This window comes from Euwallacea similis, chromosome 1 (genome assembly GCF_039881205.1).
Source record: "Euwallacea similis isolate ESF13 chromosome 1, ESF131.1, whole genome shotgun sequence".
NCBI lineage: Eukaryota > Metazoa > Arthropoda > Insecta > Coleoptera > Curculionidae > Euwallacea > Euwallacea similis.
In genome coordinates, this window is record NC_089609.1 from 8883107 (window position 1) to 8897207 (window position 14101).

General features: G+C 34.9%; 4 protein-coding genes across 5 annotated transcripts in view; 2 read left to right on the forward strand and 2 right to left on the reverse strand.

Moving 5' to 3' along the window:
* Positions 1–108: 108 nt before the first annotated feature.
* Positions 109–1832, reverse strand: LOC136412324 (opsin, ultraviolet-sensitive-like). Its single transcript, XM_066395394.1, has 4 exons — positions 1408–1832; positions 1220–1350; positions 1029–1168; positions 109–963 (listed from the first exon to the last, which is right to left on the reverse strand). Exons 1-4 carry the CDS (start codon positions 1542–1544, stop codon positions 109–111), a joined length of 1263 nt encoding a protein of 420 aa, XP_066251491.1. The 5' UTR covers positions 1545–1832.
* Positions 1833–2557: 725 nt separating this feature from the next.
* Positions 2558–14101, forward strand: part of LOC136412300 (turripeptide Lol9.1-like) — a 35787-nt gene continuing 24243 nt past the window's right edge. Inside the window, exons 1-3 of one of the 2 annotated variants that reach the window (XM_066395334.1) lie at positions 2558–2711; positions 3200–3385; positions 3759–3840. In XM_066395334.1, the coding sequence (XP_066251431.1) occupies positions 2678–2711; positions 3200–3385; positions 3759–3817 (279 nt within the window). In that variant the 5' untranslated portion in view covers positions 2558–2677 and the 3' untranslated portion in view covers positions 3818–3840. Of the gene's footprint in view, positions 2712–3199; positions 3386–3758; positions 4154–14101 lie in introns of those variants that run through there. The other variant, XM_066395330.1, reaches the window with a different exon arrangement.
* Positions 6650–10896, reverse strand: LOC136412285 (uncharacterized). Its single transcript, XM_066395318.1, has 6 exons — positions 10750–10896; positions 10603–10689; positions 10396–10549; positions 10209–10342; positions 9868–10020; positions 6650–9811 (listed from the first exon to the last, which is right to left on the reverse strand). The coding sequence occupies exons 1-6, from the start codon at positions 10862–10864 to the stop codon at positions 9645–9647; spliced, it is 810 nt and encodes a 269-aa protein (XP_066251415.1). The 5' UTR covers positions 10865–10896; the 3' UTR covers positions 6650–9644.
* Positions 7806–9554, forward strand: LOC136412294 (uncharacterized). The gene is made up of 5 exons (XM_066395326.1): positions 7806–7915; positions 8737–8850; positions 8902–9012; positions 9066–9221; positions 9283–9554. Exons 1-5 carry the CDS (start codon positions 7897–7899, stop codon positions 9321–9323), a joined length of 441 nt encoding a protein of 146 aa, XP_066251423.1. The 5' UTR covers positions 7806–7896; the 3' UTR covers positions 9324–9554.

Here is a 14101-nt window from a genome sequence, read left to right on the forward strand (position 1 = left end):
CATACTGGAGAAATTGAAAAATTAACACACGTTTTATATCTAATACCAACAAATTTTTATGTTATTATTAAACGTAAAAGTTTACAACCGAAGCTTTCAAAACATCTTTCAAATCGAATTTTCATGTTCCTCATCATCCCTTCTCTGAAAGGCCTTACTGCTCTCGGACAGCCGCCTGGTTAGCTCCCGAAACGCCGAACTTTTATTGGTGAAACTCGGCGCCAGATACAGCAAATTCGCCCTGTGCACTTCGCTCCTAAATCTCCTCCCTTTCGCTTCGAATTCCTTTATGTCACTAATGCTAATCTTCTTAGACAAATTTTTGTCCTCCGACACTTCAAACGGTCTAACAAACTCGAGTTTCAGAGTTTCAACCTCAACGCTCTCATCAGGCTTCATTACTTGTCTAAATTTCTTTATTTTTTTCTCACCTTTTGAGGCGCTAAAAAGTTTGCGCAGCTGCGCTTTGAATTTCGGTTGAGTCATAGCGTAGAAATAAGGATCTACAGCACTTGCGGTTTTGCAGAACAAGGCTGGAACCATGGACACCAGAGGGGTTACTAAGTGCTTCTGACCGGAAACCCCTAGAAACGCTACAACTGCATAAGGACTCCATGAGAAGAACCAGAGGAAAATTACTACTAACACTGTAAATGCCAGTTTTAGTTCTTGCTTGCGTAGGTGCTCTTCCTTCATAAACCTAATGGAGTTTATATCCTTGAAAACTTCCTTAGATCTATTCAAGACAACATTTACAATCTTATAGTAACTGAAAGCGATGATAATCATTGGCAGAGCAAAGGCTGCTAGGAAGAACACAAATATGTATGATTTAGTAAGGAGGTCTTCAGTCAAATAGGCAAAGCTGCAGCTGATCAGGTAGCCCTCGTACTCGTACTGGTCCAGGCCGATATTCAACAGGGGTGCTGTAGAGAAAAGAAGAGCATTGACCCATGAAAGCACCTGAAGATATATTTAGTGCTTTGTCGCAAACTTATGACAAATCTTAATATGTATATGATACCTACGATGCAAATGTAAATTTTGGAACTAGAAATTCGTCGAAGGGGGAATCTGATTGCCTCATATCTGTTATAAGAAATTATTGATAAGGTACCTATGGAAGCTGTGCCGCTTAGGCCTCCAATAAATCCATAGACGTTACAAGCTTAAACATTCGCTAATTTTCATGTGTATAAAACCTAAAAGTGATACTCACCGAAATCTCCTAAAACTGGGCTGCTATGAAAGGCGTTGTAGATAAAAATTGGCATTTTCAGCATCATTAATATGTCACTTACAGCCAGATTGACCATAAGGACATTGGCGCAAGTTCGCAGGTTCTTATACCTAAGTTTTATTAACTATAACAAACATTTTTACATGCACGGTTATACATGTACGTACCTAAAGAACATAAAAATCACTATCCCGTTTCCGAAAATTCCTACGAACATTATAATAATATACAAAATTCCTAAAATTGTAAAATTTGCTTTTAGAGGTGGAGGAAATTGCAGCCAATGAGGGTTGATTTTTGACATGATCAAATTTATGAAATGTGTTTTTTTAATCTTTTTGTATGACACACCGCATTTACTGTAATAAGCTCTTTGACATTTGTAATATTATTCATCGGTAGTGACTAAAGTACTGGACAGATAAGACTAAAAACATTTCATAATTTTTAAGTAAAATATAAAGTAAATCCACAATTTCCTTAAAAGGATTCCGCAATAATGGTCGATTATCTGACCCTCCCCAAAGAGTTTAAATTAAAGTGAAATGTCCGTTGGGATATGTATGTCATGCACGTTTTTCAATGTGATCAAATTACCATTAAATTTTTGAAAAATATATTAATAAAGGTTTCATGCAGGGCTTAGATGTAATTGAGCATAATGTGACTAATTTTTCTTCACCATACTATCAAGAAGTGGTAAATCTAGTAGAGTAAATGTATATTAAAATAAGTGATTCTAGAAACGATCTTAAATTTTAATTAAATTTGCAATAAGCCAACATAGCGTGATTAAACTAAATAATGCTAACTTATCTAAATTAATAACATGCTGTTCTGATGGCGTTAAAGAGAATCCATTAAAATGCAAAGCTTATTCCATTAGGTAATGGGCTAAACAAAGACAAATTTACGTGGAGAATTGTCCGCAAGAAAGAGAAATAGACGTACATCAATTTGCGCTTATATAGGTTGCACAAAAACTATAGTTATTTAAGAGTATTTTGCATGCATGACATTTCTGAAACAACCTGTGGCACAAAGTTAGTAACAATAACCCGAACTAAGCTAAACTAATTTGAACCAATCTGAGCTAATCAATAACTCTTCTGTGTCGTGCTCTGTATACATGTTTAAATATGAATACAGAATGTTCTTCCTATTTATGCCCATGCAGCATTGAATTGCTGCAAAAATACACGTAACTGGACCTAATTTGCAAATGATGGCAATAACACAGTCATCATCAGGATTAATAAAAAGAGATAAAATTAGTTCAATACCGGTCAACAACAATAAGCCGGTCGACCCCATGTTCTCCTTGTTAAACCGTAATAACACATACAAGAGGGGGACCTATAAAAAACCTCCAGTGTATCAGGTTCATGAAACAGAGATCAGTGGTGGTACCTGCTTCTTCGAAACCCCGTGTCCATCATGAAGTTTTACGTTGTTCTTTTGGTCGTTCTTGGTAAGTGAGATTACTAGGGAGGTTTCTTTTTGTTACTTTGAGGAAGGAAAACATTTGTTTGATGTTTTTTTAGACTTTGATACTCATCATCTCTAATAATCATCTGAATTATCATCATGGTTAGCGCAGCAGGCGCCGGCTTCGCAATACAAAACAATTACCGAACAAAACATGCGATTTTAATGATCTATTTTTAAGCGATTACATATTCCATTCTTTTAGCCTTTGCATCAACTCAGCGATGTGCTCAAACCAAGTTTGCTCGTGTCACATGTTTAGACACCAATTTTTCCGATCTAAATCCTTAAACAATTCTAGGATCCGCTGATCCAGTCATCATCATCGAATTATCCAATAAAATGCTGCAAATTATAATCATTTAAACGTCAATCTGCGACGTAGTTATTTATTCGGGGTATTACTGGGAGATCCTTTTCTAGGAGATCATAATTGTTCTTCGTTAACTTTTATTCTTTTATATTATATAGCTCTACTGAGCCTTGCACATGGAGCACCGTCCAAAGGCTCCACAAAGGCTTCGCTTAAAAAGAAGCAGAGCTGCGTTAAGGACTGCGGAGACACCTATAAGCCCATCTGCGCAGGTGACGGAGGCAAGAACATTAGTTTCGGCAGCGAATGCGTTTTAGCCAATTACAACTGCGAAAATCAGAAGGGTATGTTACACCACTTAAATAGCTTAGTTTCTTTGGGTGGTGGGTAGGATATTATGGAGGGTTATTTATAGCGTGACGCCATCTATACGCAATTAAAAAAGGTGGTTCTGAGAGAAGTTGCGGTGGACTATCTTATATTGTAAACGTTGCAAACTCACATAATTATTTTTGCAAATCATTTGAATCGTTTTACGTTTTCCACGTAATTTTTAAGGTCCCTATACAGAACCAACGGAAGTACTGCTGTTAGTCTTAACGCTTGGTTTAACATTGAGTAATTTCTAGATCAAGGTTGTTTGAACGTTATTAACGACGATTTTAATAAATGCATGTTTCCTATTTTGTGTTATTTCATAATATTGCGTTTTTCCAGATTTGAAGTTGGTTTCTCAGGGAGAATGTCCAGGAGGTGGTGGAGTGCGCCTTTCTTAAACGATCTATATTAAGTTTATGAATTATTTGTCTTCCTGTATTTTATAGCAAATTTATACTCTTAATGACATATATAAGCTTACATTATTATTACACAACATATGTACCAATTTAGGGACGTCATTGAAGAATAGCAATATTTTGTCTATGTTATGTTAGTTTTACGGGATTTATTTTCGGATTTCTTGTTGATATAAACACTCCTAATTGGCTCATTAAGCGTATGTACAAGGTGGCCATAATGTTTCTGCCAAAATGGGCTGATTTGGAACTATGCTAGATTTCTTACTATCTGTTGTATGTTTTACTAACTAGAAATATACGTAGTTACAATTTTTTTTTGTTTTTTGCAAACAATTGTTTGTGTAAAAAGGATTTTGAAATCTATCATTGGCCACACTGAAGACTCCACAACGTTGTTGCTTATAGATTTGTATAGTGTTATTAATACGTGCAACTAATTTTGGTTTGCCAGATAAGAACCAACCGAAAACGTGATGTTTATACAAGGCGTGCGGAAATAATGTCGAAATATGCTTGGAGGTGATTTTAGAGATTCAAATATAAAGAAAAAGATCTTCTAAATATACCCCAAAAATTGTTTCTTAAAGAGGGTGAGAACCCCTTAAAGGGGGAACCCTGAAGATGTTTTTTTCGCAATATTTTCGAAACGGTTTGAGCTAAAATTATAAAATTTGGTATACTTTATAAAGAGGGATTGAGGAAACATTTTTTGTGTTAACAATTACAGATTTTAGTTAGTGGCGTCACATAAAGGAGGTCTCCTACGTAAATGTTGCCCTAATTTTATTGTTGCTGACATTTCTTAATTTGTGAAATAAAATTACTGAATCGCAAATATTTTTAAGTGAAAAAAGCCCTTTTATTTCGTCTCATTAGGATAGACCATTTTCCATAAAAATAAGTTTTTATTAACCGATGTGCTATTACATAGACATCGAAATGCATCTTAATAAACATAATAGGCATCCTTGTACTAGTAATATCTTTTTATTAACCAGCAATAACAAGACTAATATTATAAAGGATTTAACACTCATTCACAACAAATGTTGAAAATGGCGTTCGTTCGTCTCAGTGCGTCCTCTAATTCTTTTCTTCATAGATTTCGATATCAGTGTAATCGTGCATCGATTTATAAAATTAAAAATATAAAATTTATAAAATTTTTTGGAAAACGGCCTACCCTAACACGATGAAATGAAAAGACCTTTTTTACTTAAAAATATTTGCGGTTCAGTAATTCGATTTCAAAAATTAAAAAATGTCAGAAACCAAAAAGGGGAATATCTACGTAGAAGACCTCCTGTTTGTGATGCCCCTAACTAAAATCTGCAATTTTTAACACAAAAAAGTTTTCCTGTTTCAACTTATTAAAGTATACCGGATCTTATAACTTTAGCGCAGATCATTTCGAAAATATTGCGAAAAAAACATTTTCGGAGTTCTCCCTTTAAGAGGTTCTAACGCCTTTAGTGAACAATTTTTTAGGTATGTTTAAAAGAACTTTTTTTATTACTTTACTCTCTAGAATTACCTCCCAAAATATTTCGACGTTATTTTCGCACACCCTGTATACAGAGTAGACGATTATAACAGCAAAGGCGCAGAATTATTTCAGATTGAGAATGACCGTTATTTGATTATCCGAGTGACCATTCCAATTTAGGCGCATGATCCTTCTAATCAGACGCCTCAGAAATTCAAAAAATCTGACTATGGTCACATTCTAAAAATATCGAATCATCGATTGTGTTCCAAGCGAATTTCGAGGCAGTAAATAAAAGTGTGTGTCGTAATAAATCAATCAATTCGTCGGAATTGGTGCAGGCCAGCCATCTGTAGTAAGTACCAGCGGCATTAATTGCCGGACCACCTAGAAGTGTCGTCGATTTGGTTCCGATAGTGTTTCAGATTCGGTATTTAGTGGGGCTGGGGCTTAATTTGGTTGCTTCCTTTGGACACAGCAGACTTGAGAGTTTCATTGGGAGTTTCGAGTAATTTTCGGTTGCTTGGTGACACCACTGCATTGCTGTTACCAAGGTTTTTTGCGCACCCTTTTCAATCTGTGGTACCAAATTTTTTGGGGACTTGATATGAAGAGGATCGTTGTGGCCTTAGTGTTTTTGAGTAAGTTTTTTATTTTCTTTTTAATTTTGAAATAATTTGTCGGTAAAAAACACCCACTTTAGGGAAACTAAAAAGGTATTCTCCCTGTGTAACTGAATAATACGTACATCGAGACGTTTTTCAAGATAAAGTTCATATTTGGTGATAAAGTGGATTACGTCATAAAGGTCGTAGTGTAGATTCGCCTTAATGACTGGTTACACTTAAATGGAGAATAACATGAATAACACACATAAGACACATGAAATGTATTTATTCATAAACGTGGGCGCACATCTTTAAAATGAAAACTCTCTCCCAGGTGCAACTCTCGTCACCATTGGGGAGGCAGCTCCTCGAGGAGGTCGAGGTCCTGCAGTAAACTGCATGCACGCTGTAATGGACGATTGTCACCTCAATGGGGGACCAGTGTGCACTATAGACGCGTCTGGGATTGCTGAGACCTTCGAGAATAAATGTATGGCCTATGTTATAGCCTGCCAAAGAAACACATGTAAGCCTAACTACCTTAAAGTGCAACCATAAAATAGCTAATGTTTATGATTTCTAGTCTTCGTTGAAGTGAAGCCGGGGGAATGCTGAAGAAAACGTCGCCTCAGATTTTCTGTACAATAATATGTAGGTAGCTAAAAATTAATAGACCTCAATGTGCTCAGACAGGAAAAGATACTCCGTACAGTATTTATGTAGCTTTATGCCTTTATTTTATTTCTTGCAGTACTTATATTGTATAGCATGTATTTTTATATAATTTATGTTACAGACTAAGAGCTTACATGTAAACCAAATTATTTAAGGAATATTCAATATAGAATAAGAATAATATGTAGATAAAATTATCGTTACATTTATCCTTCACCATTCTGTCATGAAACTACGAGGCTACCCAAGTACTAATTTTTTAATGAAATTTTAACATATTTTATTGAATTATGTATTGATACATCTAAACCATTATAAACAAAACTATAAACATATCACTATAGTACTTATGATACAAAGTACCAACTTTATGTCTTTAGCACGTAGACCGCAATTTATTCTCACAATCAATCACTGCCAATTGATAAAAACTATACAGGGTTCACCATTACTCCGGCATCGGTTCCTGGTACCTTTATATAAATTTCAATATAAAATGTTTAGTACTGTACTTATTTATATTGGAAAACTGCATGTTTTAATATTTTTGTTTATACAGGATGTTCAGTTTTCTGTAGGAAGCATAAAGCTATATATTATAATACTATAAATATAACTTTATAATATATGATACTTTTTTAAATAACAACCCATAGTATAATAATATGTGATTTTATGTTTCCCAGTGAAAACTGAACACTCTGTACAAACAAAAATAGTATTAAATCATGTAGTTTTCCAATATAAATGAGTACAGCACTAAATATTTTATATTAATATTTATACAAAGGCACCAGGAACAGAGGCCGAAGTAATGGCGAACCCTGTATTTTTTATGTGTTTTGCATTTACTATTCTCATCAACAGAAGGGTTTTCCCATTTCGATTTGCATATATCCTTCTCTTAATCATTTTGAATTAAACCAGTTACGACATCGAGAGCGGAACAAGAGAAGTATAGTGGTTCCTTCCCCCATTAATACTAGTCAATCGAGTTTGAATATTGATTGGTGCCAGTGGGCTATTCAATAAATGAAGCATTTGATTCATCTACAATATTTGAAAAACAAGTACAATAAACAACGCTTTTCAAGTATAGTTATTCTGATGGCCAATTGAATGGATGTAAATTCATACTAGTCATGGTTCAACTGTTTAATTGAATACCTCTTAAGGTTTACCCGTTTCGCTTTATAAGTCGGAACCTGTATCTGAACATCAGGTTAACAGAAGAAGATAGTGGGGCCGCAAGATTGAGCTTTTTAGTGGTGAAACTGTGCTTCGTTATGAGGGTGCTATTGTATGGTAAGTTAGTCTTAAGAAATCAGGGAATGTTTGTAGTTGCAGGAAACTCATTCAGTTTTTGAGATCTTAAGGCGAAATTTCTGTTAACTTTAAGCTATTTTCCGTATAAACGTCGTTAAAATAGAGAAAGAGACAGAAAGAGTTATAGCGTTGATCAGATTCTTGGTTTCTATAAAAAAACTAGCTTGCTTTTAATTTATGAGAAAAGCGGGAAATACCCCAGTTTTACTTAAATTCTAACATTATAACATATTACAATAGGCTGAAATCCCTAAGAAGTAGCTGATAATATATTGAAATCGGCTGAAATTTCCCTAAAGAATGAGGGTTTCCTCCCACTGTGTAATATGTATTGCCCCCGAATGACGTCAGCACCTGTTTAAAATTACATTTATCCCGAAGGGGATGTCTCGTAAGTAACATACTTATCTGTGTAGGCAACCAGGTATACTCACGCAAATAAAAATTGTGAAAAATTTAATATGGCAGATAATGAAAGTTAAATTTTGGGCACATGTGATTAAGCGAGGCTTTTTCCGACCACAAAAAAAGGAAATTCCACTCATTTAAAAGACAATTTGATATGTTTCGGTAATTAATTCGCTTTAGTTTAAATTAAATAATAGATTTTGCGGTTAAAAGCTGATGATTCAGGATATGATTCTTTTAGCAACGGTGCAACCTCTAAATATAAGCAAAAATCCCATGTAAACCCGTCATGGCTGCTCTTAGTAGAAACATGTTTTTCCCATTAATCATATGATGTTTTTTTTTTCTTGAAAAGGTCGTTAACGTTCTTATTTTGCATAATAATTTTTTAGCTGTGTTCGTGGCATTGGCCAACGCAAGAATATATCCAGTTTTCCTAAGTAATCCCCAGAGTTTAAATCTCTTTGGCAGATACAAGAGGCAATCCCCAGGGCTTGAAAATTCCGGTAAAAGCGTTTCTGTTGATTTAAATCGTGAAAAAAATAAAAAAATTTCAGGAAACGGCATATTTTTTGACAACGACAATGTGTTTAACGACTTCGTCTCCGAAACTAGAGGAAGGTTGCGACCATCGAGGCCCAGATCGACCACTCCTCGACCATCGCAAGGTGCCCGCTGTCATATTCATTTTAGTAAATGCATAATAATGAGTCGCTTTTAGCTTTTACAACTGTGGCGGTTCCCGGGATGGGTACCACTCGAAGTGCCTGTGAAGACCTTTGTTTGACCACGCCCCAGTACGATCCCGTATGCGGGGACAACAACGTTACTTATATGAATATGGCAAGGTACCGATGCGCTATCAGGTGCGGTCAAAGTAAGTGCCTATATTGTATGGATATTTCCATTATTTTTAGCAATAATGATGAATTTTGCAGATGTCAGAATTGTGGCACACAGGGCTTGCCCCAGGGTATAATCAATATTTTAACTAGTTTTATACAATTTTTTTTTGCTGAAAAAACGAAGTTCCAATTTCAATGATCACATTTAAGTTTAATTGCGCCTGAATTAAATCACAAATTGTTGATAAAAGATATTAAATGGTTTTGATGCTTTTGAAGATTGATGTAATTTCTGACAATTGCTTAACAGCAACTAATTAACTTGCAATTAGCAAATAGGACTAATATTATTAGTACTAAGATACCAACACCATCAAGTATTTATTTCATTTAATTATAATAAAATACATACTTTTAAAGGTACTTAGTATTAATATCCTTCCCGTCTTACTCAATTAAAAGTTGGGACTCACAGGATAAAGATCATCATAAGGAATATTGCTTGTGATGGTGTTAATCAACAGATTCTCCATAATTTCACTTATCGCGGTCTCTATTACTGGTTTCAGCTCCTCGAATAATACATCCACGTTATTGTTAATGGCTGTATTGGTAGCTGCAGCTGGAGAGAAATCCTGGTTTAGCTATATACTATAAGGGAGTGAATTTTTTACGTACCAAGCTCTTCATTGCTGCCGAAAAGCCCATCTAAATGAATTTTCGGGTTTTTAACCTCGATAGAAGTGTTTGTTATTATAGGTTCTAAGTGCACCTTTTTGTCAGCTAAAGTGGCCATTTGGTACTTTTGATAAACGATAACGTCGCAAGAATCTGCAAAATTAGTTGCACTTAATATTTCAGGTAAAATCGACATGCCTTCAGTAGTGAATCAAATGGTCGCCAAAGTAGCTGCAATAGATTGTATGCAAATTTAATTAACTTGTTTGGTTTTCACGCTGTGTTAAGTGTTAAGTGCTATTCTAGTACGTATGTACATATAATAACCATATATCACCCACCAATTTCCGCAGAAAATTTTCCTCTGCCTTCAATAGGTGCAATTAGAATTTTGCCCGCAACTACATAATCGCCTTCAATTATCATATTAGCAATTTTCGCTGCACAAAAGAACTGGTGAGTGGACACATCGAAACTTAAAGCAAAAATCACCAACTTCTCTCGTTCAATATTCAATTATGCACTTACTCGAACTTATCGAACTTATATTTCGTCAGACCATGGATTATAATATTCTTCAAAGTGGCCTTAAAGTTCAACGCATTGGTGCCCTGCTGCAGCTCTATTTGGGGGATCATTAGATGTTCCATTGAAGGTATTTTCAGCTCTGGCACCCCTTTAGCTGCAATATTAAGGTTCCAAGTTTCGTTGTATATTTGTGTTTTACTTACGTACCCAAGTATGGTCTAACTTGGTTTGAGGCGTTTAAGAGACATTGGTTTAGCTGGGGGTCGTTACGGAAACACACCGGGAAATATTCGGCTATTGGAAAAGCTCAAACTGTTTTTACTCACAAAACTATGAAAAAGATCTTTAACTTACGCCTTCCATAGATTTTCTTTACCCGCGTTTTAGTGCCGGCGCTATCACATAACATCACAGTCAACACTACAGTCAGCACTAACGCCATCAGTTTGAACGTGAACGTGTGATTCATGTTGAGCCGAGGTTTTTCTTGGTGCTGTGGCTTGACACAATCAGAAGTGAAACAGCTACTACTGTAAAATGGAAAAAGGCCAATATGTTATAATAAATTTATAGTCGTTATTGACCTTGATCAAAAGTATGGGTACATTTTTAATTGGATATTGGATTTTAAATGGTGTTTTACCGGTCTAATCATAAGTCAATTTCTTAAATATAATCAAATGTTAATTCACGACCTTGACTAAAAGTATTTGGACACTGTTAATATTGCAAATAAGATCTTAGGCATGCAAAAGGAATTTACACAGGTAAAGCTAATGAGGACTTCCAAACTCTACTACATTTCAATTTTCTATCCTTAAAACAGTGCCTAAGAATTTGATAAATAAACAATTAAAAACGATAATATTTCAGTTGTCGGCTGGAATTTGTGTTGGTGCGTTTCATTCAGAAGTTCTGTGCGTTTGTTATTGTATTTTCAAATTTAAATAAGTGATTGACCTACGTCTAAAACCGCAGAAGTCGATCTCGAGGCACGAGTTGGAATCTCATGTTTACATGCGAACAATGAAAATCTTACCGCGACATTGCGAAGAAGTTGACATGTTCAATTGGAACTGTTCATGGTACCCTAAAGCGTCTTCAAAAATGTGGCACACACAAGAAGAAATCAATACCAGGCGGTGAAAGACTTACTACTGTTCGGGTCGGATGTCTTGGAGAAATCGTCAAAAAGCATCTTCAGACTTAGTGCTCGAAGTTTTGAAACAAATTGGATTTAGCATATCTGATCGGATGGTGAGAAGGTTAATCAAGGAGGTCAGCGACTACGAAAGTTCGCTGGCTTTTTGAACAAACTCGGGAGACAAGGTTCAAATGAGCTCAAGAACATAAAAATTAGAAGTTTGCAGATTGGGAAAATATTCTTTGGTCTAACGAATCAAATTTTGAGGTACGTCAAATAATTATTGCATTTTATATTTGAATCTATCTAGATTTTTATGTGCTTTAGAAGAAGCGTCACAAGGCATTTTGCTGTAGGAGTGGTTTCCTCATTCTTAAAGATTCTTCCAAATCCAGGTACCACGTTTGTCTGTCGACGAGTTCATGAAGAATTCAACCCCAAATGCATAATTGGGGCTGTTAAACTGGAAGGAGCATTATGATCTAGGGGTGCATGTCTGCCAGTGGCGTCGGCGAAATATATCTTTATGAAGGGCGTATAAATAGTGCCACATACGTACCAACTCTCGAGGCGACTCTTCAACCATCGTTCGCGGAATCTTTTGATGACTTCAGCGTGGAAGGCGTCCAGCTTCAACAGGATAATGCACCTTGTCCAGAAGAAGGCTACTATGAGGTGGTTGAATGAAAACAGCATCCCATGTCTTCCACGGTCTGCCCAGTCGCGAGACCTCAATCGAGCATTTGTGATCACATTTGAAGAGGGAAATGCAAAAACATAAAGTAGCTTTCAAAGAAAGTTTTTTCGAAACTTTGGAAGTGAATTAGAAAAATATTAATTTTTATTAATAAAAATAGTTATTCTTTCTAACTCTTCTTTGGTTTTATTTTAAATTGACAGTTTTTAACATTTTTAGCAATTTCTTGAAATATTGAAACACTTTTGGCCAAGGCTGTATGTAAAATCAATTTTGTTAAGATGAGTGACGTACTTAAGATTTGTTTCTGAAAGAAAAAAAGAAAAAGATTTGATAAGAACATGGGTCCTTTGTCGCTTCCTATCTAAAATATAGGGTGATAACAAAATAATTATTTTTTTAGTTTTTTACTGATAAGTCCATTCCGGCATTAAATATTTTTATGAAAATTGGAAAGTGTAAAATAGGTGTAAGACACATCTTGTAAGGGGAAACAATGTTTTAATTTCACCCGTGGTGTGCCTATGAACATTTTAAACGAAGAATATCATGCGCCACTGTTTTTTTAAATAAAAATAATTATCTGAATGCTCCATATTTCTGTAAAAAAGGTCTTTTAAATATTTTTACACATTAACTGTTTTCATAGAAAAAAATTGAAAAACATTATTTTCTAACTAATATTAAAACTACAAGACTAAATTAAATACATTGAGTTACTTATAAAAGAACAGTTAAATAAGATGTTGAAAATGTTCTCCACCTGCAAGATTGCATGCTTCAGTCTTTTTTGGCGTATTATTGCAGACTCTTTAAAAAATTTCTGGCACACTTTTTATCGTGTTAAATGATTCAATTATTCGATATCTCAGTTGCAGATTGCTGAGTTTTATTTCCTTCCCATGAAAATGGTAAACGTTATGAAAAATATTCAAGAGGTTTTTTTTGTTTTTATTTTAAAACACAGTGGCATATCATATTTTTCGTTTGAAATGTTCAGGATCAAATTAATGAGAACGCTACTGGCGAAATTAAAAACATCGTTTTTCCCTTAAAGGTGTATCTCTACATCTGTTTTATATTTCCCAATTTTTATAAAAATATTTAATGCCGGATCGGACTTATTAGGAAAAAACTATTAAAAAAAAATTTTACTTCAGACAGAAAACGAAATCGCACCCAGATTCATATGAAGTTTCTTTCTTAAAATCATCTACAAATTCACCTCCTGAAATTTTGACATACTACAGTGAAACCTCTCGTTACGGACACCTCTAATAGACGGACAACTCTCTTGAGTGGACACTTTTTGTAGGTCCGGATTAATTTCTATTATTTTTCATATGTTCATAACTCTTTTGACCGGACACTCTCTTGGACGAACGCGGACACGCAAAGCCGGTCCCAATTTATATGAAAAGCCTCTCCTGAACAGACAACGGTGAAAACAACTTGACCACGTATGTGCAGAAATTCCATTCCCCAGTTATTCGTCGTATATTTGCTTATTTGTTTTGTTGACTCTTTATTCTATAAATGTTAGATCATCCCAAGAATGAGCGAAGTAAATACATCCTCAGCAGTCCCTCTTAAACAATATTTTGGCCAAAGGCTGATAGCGACATTTACGAGGTGTCGATTTTGTTGAAGAACGTAGGGATCTATTTGCACTAGAATTAATATCTAAATTAACTTTATACCTACAGGATACTTTACTAAAGACAAAAACTCGACAAACCACTCTTTTGAAATATTTCAAACCGAAATAAACTTGTTTTTATGTTCTGTTGTTAACTATTTATGTTTTAATATAAATAATTTAAAACTTTTAATTTTTTTAAACATTTTGCTACAACTCCCTTAAA

Excerpts from the sequence above, each read along its gene's own strand:
- LOC136412294 (XM_066395326.1), top strand. Across the intron at positions 8,851-8,901 it reads CCCAGGGCTTGAAAATTCCG|GAAACGGCATATTTTTTGAC; the intron begins GTAAAAGCGTTT and ends AAAAAATTTCAG. Across the intron at positions 9,013-9,065 it reads CACTCCTCGACCATCGCAAG|CTTTTACAACTGTGGCGGTT; the intron begins GTGCCCGCTGTC and ends AGTCGCTTTTAG.
- LOC136412324 (XM_066395394.1), bottom strand. The coding sequence starts at position 1,544 with ATGTCAAAAATCAACCCTCATTGGCTGCAATTTCCTCCACCTCTAAAA. Across the intron at positions 1,351-1,407 it reads GTGATTTTTATGTTCTTTAG|GTATAAGAACCTGCGAACTT; the intron begins GTACGTACATGT and ends AATAAAACTTAG. Across the intron at positions 964-1,028 it reads CCAAAATTTACATTTGCATC|GTGCTTTCATGGGTCAATGC; the intron begins GTAGGTATCATA and ends ATATATCTTCAG.
- LOC136412285 (XM_066395318.1), bottom strand. The coding sequence starts at position 10,864 with ATGAATCACACGTTCACGTTCAAACTGATGGCGTTAGTGCTGACTGTA. Across the intron at positions 10,690-10,749 it reads AAAGAAAATCTATGGAAGGC|CCGAATATTTCCCGGTGTGT; the intron begins GTAAGTTAAAGA and ends CTTTTCCAATAG. Across the intron at positions 10,550-10,602 it reads CCAAGTTAGACCATACTTGG|CTAAAGGGGTGCCAGAGCTG; the intron begins GTACGTAAGTAA and ends TTAATATTGCAG.